The following is a 24035-nucleotide window of genomic DNA, read 5'->3' as shown; positions in this document are numbered from 1 at the left end:
ATTCCGTTTTCTCATTACACCCTTTATTTCTAGATTTAAAAAAACTCTCTTATTTTGGCCTATACTTCTTCAATTTATGTTTTGTATGTTTAGACCTTCGATCTTAGTTGATACTCAAGATAATAACAATAGGTCAATAGGTAAAATGACAGATTTTCGTCTTTCATTCTTACTTAAACTCTACTGTGGGGCACGCAAAAAATTGCAGATGTTTCAATGCTCGTTTCAATGGATATGTGTAGGAATTGAACTCGGCATTGAATGTGAATATGGCCAAATTTCAGACGACTCGATTATCGGGTTATAATTCGCAATGTTTCTACAAGATAGGAAGACACTCTCAAGAAATTTTCACTTCACGAGTCTCTGACTCGTACAAATATTTCAACAGTAGATTCTTGAGGTCAAAAGAAACACTTTTTCTTATACCATTTTTCTCGATTCGGCCTTGATAAAAACATATACCCATTTTAAGTTTTTATAATAAGTTGTGTCACCACTGGAAAAACAAAATTACCTTCAGAATAACTAGCTAAATCTGTGACACTACACATCTGTGGATCGTTTAAAAAGAGTTGTATTCAGACAAAGTACCCAATTTTTCAAATTTCTTAGATACTTATTAAATTTCAAACATCAAAAAGTTACTCGAAAACGGTGCATTTTACTAGAAAATGTGAAGTCAAGAAATGGTTCGATTCAAATTTAAATGAATATTAATTACGATGAGAAGCTTACCCTTCCAACAAATGACATGATTAGAATGACTGAGCAGATTTGTAATAATCTTCTATTCTTTTTAAAAATTACGTTTGCGTTTATGGAGCATCATGTCATACATATGTAAATTCTCCATCGAGTAACGTATAGCCGAGTGCGCCACCTATTGCCAGGTGTATTCCCAGATCCCTTTCAACTTTATTAAAGCACCACTAGATGGAGAGTGTTAAAGAGTCGATATATGATATATTTGTCATGTTCGATTCCGAAAAATTAATAATGCAAATCAAATAAACTGTATATATTATTGAACTTGTTTCGAATTTAGTCCCAAACTTGTACTGAGTTTATTTTGTTTCACTTTCACGCCGAAAAGTGGAATTATCTCTCTGCAATATTGTTCAACTTTCCAGTTTCGATAACACTATTCAACAAGGGTTCTCCCACCTGAGAGATTTATATTTTTTTTGTTAGGTATTCCTCACCTTATTACAAAAATAATAGTACTTACGTTTGTTTAGCTCCCGTTATCAAAATAAAAGACATGCGTGAATTGTCCATGTTCGCACTTCTGTACACTACGATACTTTATAAAATAAACAAACTATTGAAACAAGTTCAGTTTCTGGCAGCATTGAATGACTTTGAAAAAGAAACCTGGTTGTCCTTTGTAGAAGTGACCAAAAATTTTCTTGGCAATCACAAATCTCCGCAATATGTAAATATCGTCAAAACGATGTTACAGGCTCATCAAAAAATGGGATGCAACATGTCCCACCTAAGAGATTTATATTTTTTTTGTTGGGTATTCCTCACCTTATTACAAAAATAATAGTACTTACGTTTGTTTAGCTCCCGTTATCAAAATAAAAGACATGCGTGAATTATCCATGTTCGAACTTCTGTATCCTACGATACTTTATAAAATAAACAAACTATTGAAACAAGTTCGGTTTCTGGCAGCATCGAATGACTTTGAAAAAGAAGCCTGGTTGTCCTTTGTAGAAGTGACCAAAAATTTTCTTGGCAATCACAAATCTCCGCAATATGTAAATATCGTCAAATAGGCTCATCAAAAAATGGGATGCAACATATCCTTAAAGCCCGTTTGCAACAGCCGAGAATTCTCTGGAGAATTTTCTACAAAATTCTCGCAAGAAAACGGCAGAGATTATTTTGTATGCAACTGAACAGAGAATTCTACCGAAAGTGCGTATGCAACGGTAAATAATTCACGGCACATGAATTTTCGAGCAAATTCTCTAGAGAATTCTCGGCTGTTGCAAACGGGCTTAAAAATACACTTTTTGCAATCACATATTAATTTCTTTCCACAAAATATGGGAGCCGTAAGTGACGAGCATGGAGAGCGATTCCATCAAGACATCGCGTCATTCGAAAAACGCTACCAAGGCATAGGGGAACCCTCTATGCTTGCTGATTATTGTTGGTCCATCGTTAGAGAAATACTGGAGTCGTCCTACAGCAGAAAAGACAAAAGATCTAAGCGATCGGAATCTTTTACACCATTGCAAATATTATAATGCATTGTTTTTGTTAAAAATCATGAATATAATTATTAAAAAACAACAAGAGCTAACTTCCACTTTTTATTTATCGTGCGTTTATACCTCGGCTACGAAGATTCAAAATATATATATTTTCCTTAGGTGGGAGAACAAAGCTATAATTTTGTCGATCAGTGTAATCAGTAAGTACTACAATTACTACACAAGCTTTATGAGCTTGTAGTTATAAGACGTTTCAAAAATTGCAGTACCAAATTAAATACTGCATTCATATTCATGGCCTCTTTGTAAGCAGAATCGAGTTTGTTTGGCGATAAACTACTTTAAATGGCAAATTTAACGATTATTCCGGTGATTCCTATCTGCATACGGCAACTGTTACTGCAAAGCTCGTCGAATGCTCTAGATACACAGGGGATCTATTATCAACTCTGGAGTCTGGCTAATTAGAGCAACTTCCGCATCTGAATACTTGATGGCATCCAATTGAAGTTGATGTTATTTGATATTCCACCTACATTTCGTATGGGTCCGGAAACAGAAAATGAATTTGTTGTTTCTCACATGATTCTGTTCAAAATTTCGAAACAAGTTGTAATAGTTAGCTATTTGGGTGGTAGCTTTAATTTTACAGAATTTTTCAGATCGTCTTCAAACTCACAAATTCCCTCGCAAATTCCTAAACGTTATTATACTTGTTCGTAGAGTGGTTTGAAACGGTTGTGAACTGTACAGAGCAACCGCAAATGGATTTTCGCTACCCTAAAATGGAATTGCGCTTGCTCTGTACAGTTCACAACCGTTTCAAACCACTCTACGAACAAACCTAATAGATTAGTTATGTTAGTAAACATTCAAATGAAACAATTTTGATACCTGTTTGAAATGACCTACTGGACATTGGATTCTTTCTCAGATTCTTTGTTCTACTTGTCTCCGTGTTGACATTAAATACCTATACTCCATTCACTTTTATTTTAGCATTCGGTTGGCCATGGAAATTTGACACATTTCACTATGTATAGTACGAAAATGTGGGGTTACGAAACTTGTCGAAACATTTTTGGGTTTTAAATCGACGCTATGTTGGCCGTTCTACGTAAAAGTTTCTGATATTACGTATCTATCACAATGTCGAATCTCTTCGGAAAATATGTGACGAACATAATTGATGTTTACACAAACTGATTGAAGACATACCAAATCCAGTTATTTGCATGGATGGAAACTACAAGAGATCAGTATAATATCATAATTTGCACTAGCTTGAGGAAAGTTAATGTTTGTTATCTTCTTTGGCTGAAGTTTGAATACGTTACATTAGTTGTAATTTCAAAATTATTAACCCGAAGATGAAATGCATATGATGCAGTAGTTGGGAATGGATATCTCCTGAAGGAATTAACACATAATCACAAGAATGTTAAATTCTTCAACAAAAATCATTTTGCATTAATATAAGTAAAAGGAATTAAAAGAAGTTTCAAGTCAAGATGAACTTCACCTTTGAACAATAATTTCACATGAATAAACAATTAACAGGACAACTGGGGCGTATATAATAATAATAATTAGGTATTTATTGGTACCTTAAGATATTTACGATGTACAGGACAAGTCAAATGAAAAATAGAAAACTCAATATTTGGGAACTTATTCTACGATGACATTTATCGAAAATCCTGTAGTGAACTTTTCGCATTAATTCACTCAAACATAAAATTCTCAAATGCCACCACTCTTTTGGGTCTCCCAATGGAAGGAAATTCTTTGTCATCCTCTTCATTCACAATCTTTCTGATTGTGGAAATATTGAGCTGAAATGTGAGTCGTTTAGATTCAGATGAAACATTATATAAATTCTCTTACATTGAATATGTTCGCTAGCGTCTGACGTATTGTGGATTTTGGAATATCAGGGTATAACTATATGAATGAGCGGACCTGAATTCTAAATAGCACTTCCTGAAACCCTGTCTCTTTTTTCAATCACTTTCGGCATTTTCGTGATAAAAATTGATATTAGTTGTGGCAACGGCGTTATTACATTAACGACATTTCATGAGTGCCAACCTTACTCCATACTAGTTACAAGAACTTGAGAACTTTTTCAAAAGCACAATATTTTTCTGGAGATCTGGGTTCCTAAGTTCTTGCTTTTTCGAAGAAACGATTTCTGGTCACAATCTTCTAATTGAGTTCGATATTTTCAATAATATTCAAGAGTTTTGTGCTTCTAGATTGTTGAAAAAATTAATTTTTTGACTTTCGACAATCTATTGTGACAGACAAATGAGAGGTAGGTATTTCAGTTCTGATGAGAAACGCTCGGCGAGTTCAACAAAGTATGGAGACTTAAAAATTTTCGCACAAAACACGAATTCCTAACACAAGATGCGTATAAGTTAAACCAGTAAAATAAACTTAAAAATTATTGAATATAATGATTTGAATACATGAATTAATCCGAATTCTATGGCTAATAATAATTAAGGTTTATTTATGTCTTGAAAATTATTGTTTGCGATGTCTGAAGATTATCATAATTAATGGCGTATACAGGATATTTTTGGGGGTGGGTGCCCATCCTGGCTCTACCTATCTGCGCCTATGATCATAATAAAACATATCGGTGATATCGCAGTGCCTTCTGTGGCCAACACAGGATAATCTATAATCCTGGAACATCTTTTTTCCTAGATTCATTCTACCCACCAGACCACCAGTACCATTTTATTGTACGTATCTGGATTTCTTAAATGTTTCTTCGGTCCGTCAAACACATCAGAATCATTCTTAGCGAACGCTTTTCTGATTTAATGGACTCCCATTTCAAGTAAGAAGATAAAAATTTGAAAAGGGAACCATAAAAATACCAACACAATAAAAGCTTACCATAACAGAAACCTTTCCAACCATATCGAATGATTATTCCAGATTCTTTCACCGAAGATTAACGAATGTATCCCAAAGCTTTTGTGGAAACTCTGAAATACGCTCTACTGACAATAAATTCTGAGAAACCAGACAGCTTTTTTATTATTCAATGGGATGTTGGATTAGGGAAGGTGTGATAATTTTTCGGTGAGTGTAAATTAACGGTTTCAAACAGAGCCCCATTCTCAGATATTTCAGTAGTGGAAGGGCAATAATAAATTAAAAAATAAACGTTTTCATTACAGTGATACTGCGCGACACATCTATCACTTAATCTAGTCTCTATATGATATACAGGGTGTCCGAATTTATCGTTCATATATTACAGGAGGTGATTTTAGACGTCAAAATATGAAGAAAAATACATATCAATCTAGATCCTAAAATGTATCCCACATCAGGCGGTAGAGCCTCTTCAACATGAGCTCCAAAATCCTATCAATTTGCGATAACCGTCCCAAAATTTGGCGAATTCAAATGAAATTCAAGTTTCTGGATAAATAATAGGGAGATTCGTCTTAATCTTACTTATAAGTTTGAGTTAATGTTCTAATTGAAATTTTAATTGTGATTATACTCATTCTAACTGAGCCACGGACAACTCACGTCAAAAAACATTATAGGCCTGTGTCACTTTGGCATTATTAATAAAACACGAAAATTGTTTATGAGCGTTTTTTCATATTTACTGTAAATTCATTTCATATGTTTCATGTTGTAATAATAGTTGTGTCGTATTTTTAATTTTTTCTTTACTCAGTTAAACTCGTTGAATAGAATTATTTTCGAAAAAAATATTTCTTATCCATGTTGGAATGATTTATTTCAGTTTGAATTATTTTTTTAATACTTGAATATTGTAGAAGTCAATATGTCGTTATAGCTAACGAAAGTCATAGTGACAGTAGCTTACTATTTTATTCAACAAAAACATTAAGTGGCTCAGTAAGATTGCATATCATCACAAAAAAAAATTTTTCATCGAGATCGATGCTCTGTAACACTTCCAACGAAGGATACCTTTTTTGTAGAGAAATTACTTAGAATTCTATTTTTTTATTGAAATTTCAATGCTGTCACTTGCTCAAGAATCAGAAGTAATTTATTGAAAAACCCATATCATCTCCGCCACTGATTAGAATCAGTCAACTTTTTTATCACCCGACGATTTAGTTTATTCAAAAACTTTCATGTACTGAATTTCATTCGAATCAAAATTTTGACAAAGCAATGGTAAATACTGGATCTTCGAGATCTTGCTGAAGAGGCTCTAGCTCCGTTGTTGATATGAATTGTTGATATTTTGACTTCTAGAATCACCTGGAAAATATGAAGGTTAAAGCCTGATACTTTTTATATCAATGAAAAAATTAATATTAATCATTGATTGAATGTTATTTCGTAGGAACTTTTCATCAAGGTTATTAAAAACGTGATAGAATAAAAAACGAACTGAATGAGAAATGAAAACCATCAACTGCTGTTTTGAAGACACATCTCTTCTAGTAACTGAAAGGAATGGAAACATGTAGGTGCCTCCTTCCTATTTTCGCACAGAAAATTTCATTCAAACCAACCTCGCAAATCCTCCATGGAACACGAAACTTTCTACATACAATGACTCACTCATCCGTGTCTTTTCGTACACTGTTCTTCGTGTGGTCCAGTTGGATAATAAGGTCGTTGAGGGAAAAGGAAATACATTGCGTTCTGTGTCGTGGGTCACATCAGAGACGTGCATCCCTTAAAATAAAAACATTAGTGATCGGTAGAAATATGACTAATGTGGGAACGCTTCATGCAATAGTTCAAATAGGACTAATAATGTATTTGAAATATTATGCAATAATGCTGTCATTTCATTGGGAATAATTAGTTGAATCTCTCCTCAAAGCTGAGGTTTTATTTTTAACAGGTGATAGAACTCATCAAATTAAACCATTTTATTCTTGTCAACAGTTTTACCTGTTTATAAATTTAAAGACAGAAAATCATCCCTCAAGTATATTCGTCCTTTATCTTGTGTAACCTTAATTTTCAGGAAGTCACCTAAATTCGAGAAAAACATAATACACTGCGCAAAAAAATTAACGCACATTATGGAAATCTCAAATTTATTCTACAACTGAAGGTGTTCTCAATGATAATTATTTTTATCAGAATTATGCATGCATATGTTGTCAACTTTCAACGGTTTTCTTCGATACAGATGTTTTTTCCCAGCAGGAATAAGAAAAGATTATATTATCAGATTTTGAATGTATTGGCTCCATTGTAAAATCAGTTGTTCTCGATCAATTCTAGTGATCAATAGTTTTTCTTTCGTTTGATTTTCTACACTCGATCGCTATGCAACGCGAAACACGCAATTTGACCCAAGAGGAATGTGCCCAAGCAGTAGTTTTGCGAGAAGAAGGTTGGACATACACAATAATTGCAGAAAGGTTTGGAGTTTCCCATACAAGTGTGTCCAGAATGTTGCAGCGATTCAGGGAGACAGGTATGAATGTCCGAACACCAGGACAGGGTAGACCACGGGTAACAACTGCCATTCAAGAAAGTTACTTGAGAATTCGTTGAGACAACGGTTTGCAATCGCTCGCCTCCTTCAAATTCAGCTTGAGCAAACTCATGAGGTGCAAATTAGCACTCAGACAATAAGAAATCGCCTCAGAGAATAAGATTCAAGGCCTCGTGTCGCGGCAAGAGGCCCAGCTCTTACCCCAGCCAGCCCATCGAAGGGCGCGTTTATATTTTGCGAGAGAGCATATCCATTGGGAAGAGGCCGATTGGGAAAGAGTTCTCTTCACAGATGAGTCTAGATGCTGCCTCTACCATTGTGATCGACGTTCCCTTGTAAACAGACGTCCACATGAAAGATATGCTCAGTGCAATTTCCTGAATACTACTGGTTTCGGGGGAGGATCGATTATGGTATGGGATGGAATATCTTTGACTGCTCTCATAGACCTAGTGGTCGTTGATAATGGAGCTATGAATGCTGATAAGTATATAAGGAACATTCTTGAAGAGCATGTAGTGCCATTTGCCCCCATACATTGGTGAAAATTCCATTTTTATGGACGATAATGCCAGACCCCATCGTGCGCGCATCGTTCAGGAGTACCTTGATAAGGTTGAAGTCTCTCGAACGGATTGGCCAGCAAGAAGTCCAAATCTCAATCCGATTGAGCAGGTTTGGAACAACCTCAATAGAAGGCTGAGAAGTTCAGATAATCATCCAGCTACTCTTAATGACTTAGGAATCCAACTTGGAGAAATCTGGGAAGGATTAGATCAGAACATTTTAAGATCACTCATTTTGAGTATGAACCGTCGTAGCCGAGCTGTAATTAACGCAAGGGGTGGAAATAGCAAGTATTAAATCACTTATCAGCATTTCAGTATTTTGAAAATTGTTCATTTCTCTTCTTTCACATGAGATTCGGTGAAATCCTGAATTTTTCTTCCATTTAATGTGTCTTGTTTCGTTCAAAACCTTCCCGAGAGAACATAAAAAATAAGTTATAAAGTCAATGTAGAGTTAACTTTCATTAAAATTGAGATTTTCAGAATGTGCGTTAATTTTTTTACGCAGTGTATGTCCCCTTATCTCCGGATAATAATCCGCCAATTGATTTTGTTTTCAAGTGAATAAAGTGATAATTTTTGGGGATAAAAATTATGGACAAATCTACATATTCTTTCATTTTGCGATTTTTCGTGAAATGTGTCTGATGACTCATTTTTGCAAACAGACTTGAAAAAATGATAATATTCAATGTAGGAAATCTTCATCCGATATTCGTGATGATAGAAAGAATGGCCCAAAAAGCAAAACAGAGACAAGCCCAATCCAAAACTTTCAAGGGAATGGTTGTCTCCTAGGTTACGCCACTGCTCACGACCGAAGGATGCACACCAAGAACTGTGTCACACAGGGATTCAGAGTGGTCCAGATCTGGATAGAATACCGTCAAAAACAAAACGAACGTTAGCACTCGTCGAAGAACGGACGTTCGAACTACCTGGCGTATTCCGATAGTTTCTGTTTTTATGACGGCAATTTGTGAAGGAATTTCCTAGTTTATGCGGCATCTCAAACATCGCGCCGACACACCCATGCTTCATTAACCACCTGGAATTATAATGATCTCGTGGATTTATCCCCGTACTGTAATGGATTCTTTTTTTTTCTTCGGGAAAAATTTCTGCCAGTGGAATTTCAGAGGAATGTTGCGAATTCGTAATGTGGCATCTTGTGAGTTGGAGATCTTTGCGTGTTGTTGAAACTTGAAGCAGTGACGACTGCAATTCATTTTCGATAAGATAGGAAGATGCATTCAACAGTCATGATCGATTTCACTGATCTATTTTTGACTTGGTCAACCCGCGTCTTCGCTCGCCTAATATTTCTTAGTAAAACGCTAGTTGAGATATAATTATATAGAACAAGTCAAAAAAGATAATTAGAAGAAAATCAGCAAACCTCAATAGGAAAAATTTAGTCGAAGAGCAATTGTAATTAAAAATAAACATCAAAAAATTAATAAGCATGTAACGGAAACTTTCACGATGAAGAAAACTAAAAACAAACTGTAATTATCGAAAGACTCGAGCAACCTTCCTGAAAAAAATTCACAAATCTATATTGTCACGATTTAACTACAGCGTTATCACGATCCTAGTCCAACTCGAAATAATAATCTATTGATCGTACCCCTTCTATAACGTCGTCTCGTGATATGGTATTCCGGGTAGATTTTATTTCTTGCCTGAATTCGTATTTCTTTAACCTTTCGCGAAATAACCGTCAGAAAAAAATGCTATAAGAATCATTTTTCATCAGGATTAACATTAATTTTTTTTATTAATTCATTCTATTCCAGTCGAAAGCCTACTTCAGATAGAACGTTATTTCGGATTGAATTAAAAATGTTTAAATTGATTATCTCCTCGAAAGTTATCATGGACAAATTGTACTGCATCCACGACTTCTTTATGAAAAAATTGATATTTTTCCTCACTTCTTCATCACATTCAATGAATTTCATACGGAAACATACTCCAATAAATTCTTTTTAGGGTTTTCACTCCCAATCTCTGAAACAAAATCAATTAAAAATGAAATCAACGATTTGCTCCTGCGTAAATTCTTGCACTAATTTGTCAGGAGCAAATTAACTAGAAAAAATTGTTGCCTGACAATGAACTCAAAATAAATAACGTTGCTCCTGACAAATTAGTGCAAGAATTTACGCAGGAGCAAATCGTTGATTTCATTTTTAATTGATTTTGTTTCAGAGATTGGGAGTGAAAACCCTAAAAAGTTTATGAAGAGATGCAGAATCCTCCCAGAATAAATTTCAATCGATTTCTTTCAGAATATTTCAGGGAGAAAGTTCGTCATCGAAAATCCCATAATGCAAAATTTCAGCACAAAAATGTGCTGTCAAGCACCCTGTATAACAAGGACAATTATGTTAAATTATATTAAATTAATTCTATTGAGGTAGTGATAATGATAGTAATAGATGATTTATAGATAAGATCTATTAATGGCTACCTGTTGATTGTACTTCTATGTGTAAACACCTTCAGTGTAAAGAAGTGGATTTTATTTCTGCGAATAATAATGAATAAAGAATATCGACGGCATGAAGACAATTATTGAATTCTGAAAAAGTACACCTCCAGGCAGGACTGGAAGGTGTACTTTTTTTCACCTTCAGTATTATTCATACACAATTGAAACGTTGCTTTTTTCATTTTAGTGTCTTTATACAATTGGGTAAAATTTTGTAAGTATTTATTATAGAGCCCTGAAGGATTGATTTTTAGAATAAAACCGAAACTGGTCGGCCTTGGTGAAGTGGTTTTGATTGAATCCCCTGCTGATATTCATCAATGACATAGAAATATAAATAGACACAGCATTTCATTCATAATATCAGGTGCGTTATGAAGTCAACATTGATTTCTCTAACAAGGGGCTAGAAAGAGACAACAATATATAAATTCTGTTGCTTTGGCAACACTGAATATATTAAGTCATTCAATTTTAACGACGTACTGCTCTGTGGTCTGGTTATTTTGTTAAAAAGAAGATAACTTTCGGTTTAACTCTTGAAGAAATTTTCAAATTGCAAATATTGTAAGTCTTGATTATCCGGAAATCGGTGAACTTGAAGAAAACTGCAAATTATCGAGCAGCCTGAAAAATTATTAAAAAAATAATAAAATAGTCGAAAATGTAATAGAGTGCCTAGATTAAACAGAATTATTCGCTGTATGCTACTCATTCGAATATTTATTGCTAAACTTTCAGCTTTATGAAAGAAAAGTTTAAAAATCCGAAATGTCATACGAAAATAAAGTGCAAACATGACGTAATTGATACATGAAATATTCCAAAAGGTACTTAATTTTTGTATGAGCAACGTGGTAAAAAACATCGGGATGATAGAAATAGCCCAAGTAACTATAGAACGAACATTTCATTACCAAAAAATTTTTACCAGAATGGTTGATTCTGCTCCATCCGAGAATTTTACTTTCGTGTCTTCGATCAGTCTGCTTTAAAGAAAGAATATTAATTTTATCTCTTAAGCCCGTTTGCAACAGCCGAGAATTCTCTAGAGAATTTGCTCGAAAATTCATGCGCCGTGAATTGTATACCGTTGCATACGCACTTTCGGTAGAATTCTCTGTTCAGTTGCATACAAAATAATCTCTGCCGTTTTCTTGCGAGAATTTTGTAGAGAATTCTCCAGAGAATTCTCGGCTGTTGCAAACGGGCTTTAGTAGGTGTAGAAACTAATTTTCGTTTCATCATTGGGTATATCATGGGTTTAATACTCAATGGTTTCATCTAGGAAGCCTTTCTGTCTAACGCAGAATAACACAAATGAAAAATTTCGTATCTGGAATTTAATCATATTATAATATGTTAAATATGTTAAATATATAAATATATAAATATGTTAAATGTTATAATATCTATAAATATTAGTTTATGAACACTGATCATCTTTTAATATATTTTTTGGGGTATAATAATTTTGTTGATATGAAGGATCTGTGACACTTTGAAGGTGCAAAGAATTTCTGTACACTTCACTTTCGGAAGTAGTCAGCGTAGCTGGTAAGGAAGGATTTTTTGTATCATTTGCATTTGCACAGCATTATTTTCTGATTCACTGAAAAATTTCCATATTGCAGTAATAATAGTTGAAGTTTCTTCTAAATATGATAGATGTTACATATATCCATTATGTGTATATCCAGTGCCTTCATCGATTTTTCAATCTGCATTCAGGTTAAGTTTTTTTGGGAGGTGTTTTTCAACAGTCGAGCTTGAACTGAAAATAAACCAATTCAGCTTATTTATCAATTGAACTGCTAATTTTTCTAGTTTCGAGTCAATTTTAGAATGTGTACCTACTTATTGATAGGCAAGTAGAAAGTATTAGAAATTTGCTTTTGCAAGAAGGTCCACAAAAAGCAAATTTTTCTTTCCTTTATGTTGGTGAAAAACCTTAAACTATCAGAAATATTAGAGGTACTAGGGCGATAATTTAGGCAATTCGTAATTAATGCAGCTATTTCAGTAAAAATTATAATTTCACGCCCAGTATGACTTTTACAGCCACGAACTGTCCCATCTATTTCAGTATATCGATTCGGGATGAAACTAATTACTTCGGGAACCACCCCAAATTGCGCTTTATGGCGAAGCGCGCTGAAACTACTTTTTCCGAGGGGAACTTCTTGAAAAAACTTTTTACCCATAACTTTCCTCGAATAAGCGGAATAATCAGCTTTCTTTTGTGAGCTATGGAAAGTTTTATGAGATGGATGTAGTCACAAAAGTTTTCCCAGACTTCAAATCTAATTATAATATGCGGTTCAATCTCTATACTTGGCAATCTTGATGTTCGGCTTGAAAGAAGGGGTGAGGGAAATATTGAATTTTAATTGAATTTTGATGGAGTCGAGAGGTGCTTCAATACACCTCTACAGTGATTTCGGAATTCAGGAAAGTTTTAGATAATCTTCAGTTGTTGGAAATCCATTGTTTGCAAATTCACAAGGTTCAAACTTCATGAACGAAATAGAGGATATTGTCCGACTGGGGTAGAACTAGAGCAGATATTTACCGAATTTAATTTATTCGTGGTTAAAAGATTAAATCGCTTTTTTAGTAATAATTATAAGACTGGACAGTATTATGTATGATGCTTGTACAGTCATAATAGTAATAGTAATCTTTATTCATGCTTTACAATGATTTATCGTTTGCACTCGTCAATATAAGAATATGCTGTATCCATACAGCAATGTAATAATAAATATGACAAATATAAAATCTATAAATAAGTACAATAATCATTAAAAATGCAATAAATAAATAAATACAATAAACAACAAGTTCAACAGACACAATCATGACAAACCAGGTAAAAACAAAAGCCCTCAGAGGTATTGAGTAAAATCACAGATTAAAAACTCATGAATGTCAAAAAATGCACACTTAATCAGTATATTTTTAATTGCATATTTGAAGCGGTTTAAGGACATATTCTTAAACTGAATTGGAATTTTATTATATAATTTAATTGACATATAAAAAGGTCCTTTTTGAGATAAAGTTAATCTGCAAAAGTTTTGCTTTAAAAGATTTCCACCTCTAGTACTGTATTCATGGCTGCTACCAACTCGAATATAGTTATTTTTGTTTTTATGATCATATATTAAAGACTCAAAAATGAAGAGACTAGGAAAAGTCAAGATCTTGAGGGCAATAAATGCGGTTTGTTGTAATAGTAGTAATGTAGTACAGGATGAGTCTTTGACCCGTACAAACATTTTAACAGTGGATTCTTGAGGTCAAAAGAAACAATTTTTTCCCATATAATTTTTTTTCCGATTCGACCTTGAAATATAACTATTTTAAGTTTTCATAATAAGATGTGCCACCCCTGACAAAACAAAATTTCCTTCAGAATAACTAGCTAAATCTGTGTCACTGCACATCTGTGAATCTTGAAGGGTTGTCGTCAGCCAAAGTACCCAATTCTTCAAATTTCACAAATGAATTTTTGATCATCAAATTACTCGAAAACGGCGCATTATGCGATGAATATATGAAGAATACTTTTATTTTACAATACGTTCAAATATTAATTATATAGTATCCAACTCAGTTTCTAGAGTTGGGTTCCTCGAATTTATGGCATTTTTATGGTACGTAATGGGCATAATGAGAAAACTGGAAGACGTGGGTGATATCTTGTGTTGGAAAATGATTCATCAAATGAATGAAAAACATTACTCCGAAATTCATTTCATTCGATGAAACCGTATGGTTTTTCACCAGCCTGTGTCTTTTAAACCGAGCCGATTCGGAAAAAAAAAATTTCGAAAAAAAAAGCGTTTCTTTTGACCCTACGAATCTAATGTTGAAATTTTTGTACGAGTTTAAGACTCGTAAAGGATGTATTGAATTCGATTCTTACTTAAAGCATCTCGGGAACTATAAGAGAAAACATATCTCAAGATGTTATTATGATAACGAAATACGTGTAGTGACTAAGTCATTTTAGTGAAAATTATGTAATGGGGAATTCTCCTCAATTTGGGTTATCTCAGCATATGCAAGTTTAAACTGAATAATTATGAGTTTCATACATGAATATTTCAAATGCACCGCGGAAACTATTCGAAATCATTCTTCAAATATGAGGTTTAAAAATTTAAATCGCTTCGTTTCTAGTTTACGATTTGACAACAGCGCCTACTAGAAAATAAAAAGAACAATGGCTTGTTTATAAAATAAGAGCTATTTATTTACAGCCATCATAAGGCGCGTACTCACTTGCAACAGTGCAGCAACCGACCATAAAAATCCCATAAAATTTTATCACCTTTCTCGTTCGTCGCAGACTTCATAGACAGCCATCTTTGTCTATCTCATCAAGATAGTGTATTTGTTGTCCTTAATTACCAACCCATATTTCAGTCGATGTTGCCAACTTGGGCAATAGGAACGAAACGCTTTAAGTTTTAAATACCCATTTTTATTTTTCCTTTTTAAGTACTTAAAGTAATTTTTTTGGGAAACGGTTGAAATGGTTATTTCAAAATGTGACGTTTCAAAGATATTTCATGAAAAATACATCATTTTCGTCAGAAAGAGTATTCCCCACTCATTTTGTAGTATAATTACGGTTTCTAACCCACTATCTACCACATCAATTCAAAATTACAGCTCGTTCAAAGTGTGTGTCTATGTTTCCAATTGCGTCAGTTCTAAAAAAAATTAAACTTGCAGGTTTCATTTCGAAAGTCTTTATAGAACGTAATGACTGCGTGAAAAACAAAAACATCCTTTTTACTTAAATGAAGAAGAAACACTCCACGACTTCATTATGTCCCACTTTCATTCTGCATGTAGCTCAATTTCAATCGTGAAAAGTACTCAGCGTCGTGAAACACTTCTTTCGCAATGACACAACTAAGGAAGAGTGGGTTTTCAGGCACCTGTTGACGTTGTTCGAAATTCAGGTCACGGCCTAACGCCCTTCATACATACAGAATTTTGAGGAAACACTCGCTGCCTGCCGTTATGCAATCATGAGGCGTCCCTCCTTCCAAACAGATTTTTCTACGCCATCAACTTATGAAAATATGCAAAATCAATCTTTTACGGACATCTGTTGCTTATGACAGGAAATGAACCGTTTTTCATTGAAATTTCATCGTTGATACAAAGGATGATTAAACTCGAAGCGCATCTGACACACAAGACGTGTGACAAACTATTAAACCAACAGGATGATCTATTTTGAAAGATCCACTGAGATAACTCTGGGGAAGAACCTGGATGAAAAATGTTTCGAATCAAAGTTTCTTGTAGTTGAAACGATTATACGATTTTCATAAAATGAGTGTAAACCACGACACGTGTTTCGCTATCTCAATATAATCTTTCAGGTGGCTGAAGATGCTATCCATTGCTGTATCCCGTTACCGGTAATAAATCTACAAAAAGATTTGCGAACAGACTTATAATTTCATAGCGCTAATTGCGACTGTGTGCCCTCCTGTGACTGACGAGATCCAACCGTGACCTACAGATCCTTCCACACTCTGGGCATGGATAATCACCAACCTGATCGGGCCGCCGCTGTATTCTTCTCGAGTCTCCATTATAACTGTGTACCAAAGACCTCCACTGTGACCTGTCTGAAGCTAGTTGTTCCCATTTATGATTGGCATTAACTGATTTTAGGGATTGATGTAGTATACCCTTAAACCGCTTATACTGGCCTCCTGCGTTCCGGGCTCCATCTGTGAATTCGCCATACAGAGCTGTTTTGGGGAGTCTTGTGTCTTGCATCTTCAGAATGTGGCCGCTCCACCTGAGTCGGGCCCTCGTTACTTGAGTCTCAATTGCTGTACAACTCGCGCGTTGCAAGACTTCTGCATTTGAAACTTTGTGGAACCATCTGATGTGCATTATCTGTCTTAGATGACGTTGTTGCGTTTGTTCAAGCCGTTTAATATGTCGCCTGTCGGGCGTCCAGCTTTCGCTTCCATAAAGAAGCGTTGGGAGGACCACTGCTTTGTAAACAGCTGTCTTGGTCTTCAGATTGAGGTCGTGATTTTGAAATACTCTGTCCTTTAGCTTCCAGAATGCGCGTGATGCTGAATTGATACGGTTGTGTATTTCCGTGTCTAGGTTAGCCCTAGTATATCACAATAGCATCTTCAGCCACCTGAAGATTCTATTGAGATAGCGAAACACGTGGTTCAAAAACTCATTTTTTGAAAATTGTATAATCTGTTTCGAGTTCATATATGTAATTTCATCAAGTATCGGCCACACCAATTCAATATTCAAAATTTCTTACTCTTTCTTACCTTCGATTTGATCTTGAAGTTAGTTTTCAAGGTCAAGTAGATTTTTTGAATAGGTAATTTGCATTTTTTATGCAGAATCTTATTCTTATTGTGAAACGAGGAACATTTTGGCTCTTCAGTTTTTGTCTTAAAATGAATCGTTATTGAGATATGAAGTGTTTTATGCTCAGAATGGTTATGATGAAAATCTTCCAGCATATTTGAAGTAGTGAGTTTTCATGGAGAGACAAATAAAAAATCTCAAATGAGATAGATAATACTATGGCGGAGTCAACTCATTATTGTGGCTTGAAAAAAGATTCAGAAACTGAACTGGTTGTCCTTTCTGAATATATACAGACTAAATACAAAAATCGAATGATGGCATATACTTCGGAGTACTTTATTATGACCATTTGGAGCATGAAACATTTCATATCCCCAGTGAAAAATGAAGGATATTAAATATTTTTAGTTTTTCACAAAGATTGATTTACATAAAAAAAGGATGTATATTCCCTATTAAAACGCCGATTCCTATACAGATCTCTTAGATCAAACTACGACTTTTTACGAGCAGCGCAACATGCTCAGCAAACCACAGTTATCTGTCAAAAATGTTGCCAAGATTCCTACAGCACTAAACGCACGGAATTTACTCATCCAATAGTGGCAATGAGCCACACTTCAGGATGATCTGCTGAAGATTGTTGGCATTGGACTACTCCATCAATCTCGACAAATCTGCATTAACCTTTATTACTGCTACGTCAACATCAGAGGGATGATTGAAACTCGCATCCGAGCATGTGAATAAAACGACGTTATCACGTCGTTTGAAAACGTTATAGGTCCCAGAATTGAACCCTGCGGAACACCAGAGGTCACAGGGGAAATATTAGAAAACATAACCTCTACTCTAACCCTCTTAAATCTTTCAAACAGATAAGATATAAGATGCTTCTACACCGAAACCGTAGAAAATTAGTTTAACACACGAAAGCTCGTGGTCGACAGTGTCAAATGCTCCAGCAATTGCAAATTGGTTCGCTAGGACACTCACGAGCAGGTGCGCTATCCGAAAATACACACTCGAAAGAAATAAAAAACGTGAATACAACTCACACAAATTAGACATCATTGATATACTTACATGCAGACTCCTGAAATGACGAAGAAACTACAGAATATCTTACTTAACTGCCCTTCGAGGAGAAAAATCGTTGGTGCTCACAAACTAAACTGCTCAGAACTTCTGAAAGTTCTGCTGTCCAGGTTCATGGGCATGATGTTGAAATAGACTAGGTACACAAAATTGAATAACAACAAACACATTCGCAATGCGCAACATCCTAAACATGCTGGTCAATGAAAATCAAACCTTAAGTTATCACAATAATTCTGGACATAAGTTCAGGTGAAGATCAAACTAGGCAGTCATCATGATAGAAAGTTACAAAAATGGCTTTGGCACTCGACATGACTAATTATTCTCGGATATTGCATCTCCACCTGAATTGTGTTCAATTGATCCCATGACCATTGCTATAATTTCATTATCTTTTCAGTGACATGACATTTAATGGCTTCAGTTCGTGATAAATATGTTGGCCTGTGTGTGTCAACCTTCTGATCCCAACATATTTCGGAAGGCAACGATAATATCAAACGAAAAGTCCTTGAAAATAACGAACAGGGAAAACCAACCTAAACCAGGGAGAACTGTCAGATTGAAAACCGAGGTGCATGAAATTGGGCACTGCGCCGTAACAAACCCTTCATATGTTGAGTGGCCCGTTCAAGCCGCGGGAACAGCAGATAAAACTGTTCTGACATGTTCCTCGAACAATACCAAAAGTTCAGCAATTGGAAAAAGTCCTGCACATACATGCCTGCGCATTTCATCCTCACCTTCCGACGTAACGTCGAACGAATATGACAAAAAGAAGAACGATTCTTCGACCAGTTCGGATTCTTGTAGAAGTTCACCCATCGGAATATATAACCCCCTGAGAAAATTATCCGGCCAAACGAATTCGTTTCATTTCAAATCGGGCGGTGACGTAACGAATGAAAATAAGAAGGTAGAAGTTCTGAAGGCTGCAGAGTCAACCCTTTTCGATGAAATTGGAATACCGATCAGTGATATTCCGAACACTAAAGAGCGAAGAAATAGGGACCAGAATAAGAGCAGTTTGGAGAAGGTAAGCCCGTAGACATCGATGGTGTTTTAGATGTTGTCTCACTTCATCATTCTGTTTTATGTATAATTATTACACTTCATGTGTTCATTTATACAGAGTGAGTCTTCGACTCGTATACATATTTTAACTATTTTCCTAAACCAATTTTTTCCGATTCGGCCCTGACAAAAGATATAGCCATTTTAGGTTAACCGTTTGTGAGATGGAACTATAAATAATAGTTTTTCATGGTGGAATCACAATGCCGGAGATCTCTGCTGACATGGGGGTACCGTAATACCATAAAGCAACTGGCCAGAGTCAATAAAGTGACTCTACTGTGGGTACCAGGACATTGTGGTGTTGATTGAAATGGAAAAGCCGATAAACTTGCGAAAAGAGCTTCAAGGTTAACAACTGCTGGACCTGAGGCTTTCCGTGACCTTGATGAATACCAATATAAGGCAGCGGTCTAACAATGGGAGCTGAACAATTGAATAACCCTCTAGAGAAACACTCCTGGACTTAATCACTCAAAAAAATTCGTGATTATTTCAACGACCTACACCAGAGTTTTCTGGTGCTTAGCTCAGCTCGTGACAGCTTCAGCAGTTTTGGTAAAGCTGTTTAGCAGTTTTGCTGAAGCTGTCACGAGCTGAGCTTCGGATGATGGTGGGAATGTTGACAAGGCAGATGAGATTTGTAGGCTTTGTAGATCGGAAGCAGAAACAGCTGAACACATGGTATGCAAGTCTCCAGATCTGGCTGGTCTAAAAACCATTCATATGGGGAAACCCGTCCTGGATACTCACGAGGTAACGGCCAAGGCCCATTAGGATGTTGTCGGTTTTATCAGCACCATTGATCTCCTTGGGTTCCTACGAATGAGTTGGATAGAGAACAAAAGATACATGGTCGCAGTTCTCGAAAGTCTGTCCGAGCCACAACGAACCCGGTTTGAATAATAATAATAATAAGACTCACCCGTATACATTCTGCCTATATTGGGTTAGAGAAATTTTTAGTCCTTTATTAAAATTCTAATGGAACTACCTCGGGAACTACTCTGCCAAAGAAGTGCAGCAGCGCACTAACCTTGCCGTTGTCGTGGCTCTTAAAGGCCAATTTTATGATATAGGGAGTGATCCCGGGAGTGATGAAACTACCATGCAAACTGACACGCAGCTTTGAGGAGTGCATCGATGATGCAGACGCTTCGGCTCTGTAGTTAGTGCCTCTTTAAAAGGGACAGTTTATGGTCTGTCATTACAACGGAATCTCCAGGAACTCAAGAATCCTCTTTACAAGAACGTTGCACTCCAATTATCCACGTTGGGGCTACAGTTGGGGAGCCCAAGATCGAAATTCGGGATTTACATTAACGTGTCAGATTAATATAAGGGGAGATACTTTGGACCCTATAGAGTACCTCTACCAGAAAAGCAAAACAAAAAATGATCATTGTACATACTCGAGCGTGTCAGATTGAGATTTATGTGGTTGATTACATGCTGAAAACTATATATTCTCTTATTTTGATAATTTAAGCGTGACGGCAATGTGTGGGAGGGCACCAAAATTGCAAAAAAAAAATGTTACGTGTACATTATCGAGCGCGGTGGCTTTTTTTTTAAGCTAAGGATTCAAGAATGACAGAAAAAATATAATCTGGCAGTTTCAGCAAGCCGAAACTATAAAAATTGGCCATAAAATTCACAAAAATCAGTTTTTTTGAACTATCCCCTCCCCTGGACTTCAAACGGTTTTCGAAATCATTATAAAAGTTGTAAGACATAACATTTTCTACAAATTTTGTGCGAAGCAATTTCTTCTACGTTGGAGCGTTTTCGAAATATATGGCGATGAATGTACATTAGACTGGGTTTCTACATTGACCTTGTACTTTCGCATGTGTGGCTTAGCTCTTCACCCTTATCGCCCTCTAACTCGAAAACGGTTAAGAGTATATAAAATTGCTGCAGACAAAAGTTGTATAGAATTATATAGAATTATCTACAACGTTCATGATGGCTACATAAACAATTAGAGGCGAAGGAAGGGAGATATTGCGAAAAAATGCCTTGTTGTCATCTTCAAACTGTCAGATTAAGAAAACCCCCTGATTATTGTCAGATTAATGAGTCAACACGTCTGTAACAATCAGATTAACCATCTCTATGAAAATGTGACACTCTCTAGTGTGTACAAGTATCGATTTTTTTCTGTATTTTCAAAGGACCCCTGTGACCTTGCGTCAGGTCCAAATTGTCAGTTCCTTTGAAAAGTAGTTCCTTTGGGTCCAATTAACATATCCTCCAAATATCTGAAACGCTCGAAAATTTTTTTTTACCATTTTAACTCTTCCGTAGGACAGCCCCACCACGCAAACTGTCAGATTAACATGAATTTATTATCAGAGACACGTAAGGCATATACAGTATCTCAATCTGAGACGATCGAGTATGTACCTACACCTGACGATTTTTTTTACATCTTTGAAAACCTGCAGATGCTTTCCCCACCGCTGAAAGTGCATACCTACATCGTAGAATCTTTTTTTCTTTCTACCATCTAATCTTCAAAATCCACTAGATCTCTTCTGTCTAAAAGGGCATTTCACGACGTATCCCTTGATGCAACTGGCATGCGAACCGATGGCCACGCGTTACGAGAATATTGTTACGTCTTGTGTTGACAGATTCGGTGTCATTTCCCGCAAAGCATCGGCGAGGAACTCTGCACCAAAAATGCCGTTTAATGAATGGCCTTGTTTCAGTACTACTGCCGAGACTATTGCAAATTAGATTTCTTTCATATTTCTTCCTCGATATTCTCCAAATGAATTGAATGTAATGAAACGTGTATAGTAGTTCACCATCCTAACATAAACCAGCATATGATATCAAATTTTCCTTTTTTTAATGTTTTTTTTTTAACGAATCCGAATTTTTTATTATCATTTGTTACTTTTTTCAGGTGAGTTTAGTCGTCAAATCACTCAATGTTCATCCGAAACTGGTAGGTATGATAATATTTTTGTTTGGAGGTAGAGTTCCAGGATCCTCAGCAAATGTTTTTTTTTCTACAAGCGTGCGCGTTCAACCTTTTTCCCGCACGCATTCCAAGTTGCAAAGAGTCACTTTCCCAAAGAGTGCGGGAAAAACGCCTGCTATTTCTTTCCCGCACGCATTTGCGTGCGGGAATGGATTAGCAGGGGTTTTTCCCGCACGCAAATATTATAGAGTAAATTAAATTCTATCATCTTTCTATGGACAGAACGTCAACGATGATAGGAAAATAACTATTTTAGTAAATAATTTTCAGTTTGGGATATTTCCTCGATTTCTTAATTTCCTCCACTGAAACTCATGAAAATTTTATTTCGTCCTCCTACGTTGTTTCGTCCACACAAATGAACTAATTAAAATATTCTTCACTTGGTGTTCCAAGCTCCAGTTTGGCCTCCAAGGCCTAATTTATGCGCTAGGAAAATAAAGCCTCACACTCGAGCGTCAAATAATAATTTTAATTTTGAGTATTCTCGAGCTTTTATGCATTCGCCCGCTTCTATCTTGGCATATATCCTGGAAAAACACCGACAAAAAGTTGTTGCTCGTTCTCAGTGCTAAAAAATATAACTCTTTTCACTGCTGAATTAGGTAGTAGGGTATACCCATCAAGTACGTAGAAAACTAGAAACTATAAACAATAAAACAACGCTCCGGAGTGAAATTTTCTGGGTTCATATAGTTGTTGTAAACGTAAATTTCAAGTCCTTTCCATTTTGGATAATTTTTCTGATGTAGTCCTAGTTGTTATATCGCTACAATTACAGCTACAGAAAGATTTGGTTTTTGAAATGTAAAATTTTGTTGAAATTTGTTTAGAAAATTATTATTTATCAAAACAATGGGACACCGTTTTTGTGCTCAGTTCAAAAAGAGGAAATGAATATCTAATGTCAGAAACCACTAATTTATATGGGGTTATCATTATAATTCAATTCAACCAGTGACCTCGAAAAGTCAGAAATTTTTTATTTGTCAAACGGGAATTTTTTTTCATTGAAAAACAAATATTCATTTATGTTATTAACTTTCCGAGGTGCAATTATCTCTTCTATGAATTTCCACATGAAAAAATGTCTCGAAAAGTCTCGCCATTGGCTACAATTCGTATCCTGGTGAAATTGAAAAACGACGTTCTTTAAGGGCTGCCAACTTTTCGACGAAAGTGGAAACTATTCGTAATATTCGTAACTTCTACTTATCGTTCAAGTGTTCTGGCAACACCCCACATTCTGGTAGTCTTTCTCCCTTTACGCCTTATACGGATGGCGAGAAAGTCCCGTGGTATAAACTCCTCTTAATTAAATAACCTCGGATGCAAGAATATTTTCACCAAATTATTAAAAATGGTCTCTCTTTCAAATTTGAGAACTAATACCGTGGAAGATTGAACCTACGATATCCGCAGTATTCATGAGTGGCTTCCTATTTTCCCATTCACTGCAACCGCTGCTCGTTTAACAGTAATTTCCGTTCTAATCAGTTCGATTCCAGTAGATCTCAGTTGCAACGTTCGATTTATTGGATAATTTCGCGTCCTAGTGCCTTACCGCTAGCCGACACTTTAATTCAACAGAATCGTTGTGGCTTAAAACCATCGTTCAATAATTTCAGGCAATTTAACTGGTATGCAGGAATTGAAGCCCCCGTGTTATTGGAAATTTGTGTTGCAATTCCAGATATTCGGATCCAGG

At 35.7% G+C, this 24035-nt stretch overlaps 1 protein-coding gene across 6 annotated transcripts in view; it reads left to right on the top strand.

The window, feature by feature from the left end:
- LOC123309021 (apoptosis-stimulating of p53 protein 2) overlaps positions 1-24035 on the top strand; it is a 334262-nt gene that overhangs the window by 266316 nt on the left and 43911 nt on the right. The window contains exon 2 of one of the 6 annotated variants that reach the window (XM_044891863.1): positions 18659-19294. The exons of 4 other annotated variants lie outside the window; for them this stretch is intronic. In XM_044891863.1, the coding sequence (XP_044747798.1) occupies positions 18695-19294 (600 nt within the window). In that variant the 5' untranslated portion in view covers positions 18659-18694. Of the gene's footprint in view, positions 1-18658; positions 19295-22263; positions 22292-24035 lie in introns of those variants that run through there. One more of the 6 variants, XM_044891868.1, reaches the window with a different exon arrangement.

Source organism: Coccinella septempunctata, chromosome 3 (genome assembly GCF_907165205.1).
Source record: "Coccinella septempunctata chromosome 3, icCocSept1.1, whole genome shotgun sequence".
NCBI lineage: Eukaryota > Metazoa > Arthropoda > Insecta > Coleoptera > Coccinellidae > Coccinella > Coccinella septempunctata.
This window is presented reverse-complemented; position numbering and strand designations above follow the sequence as displayed.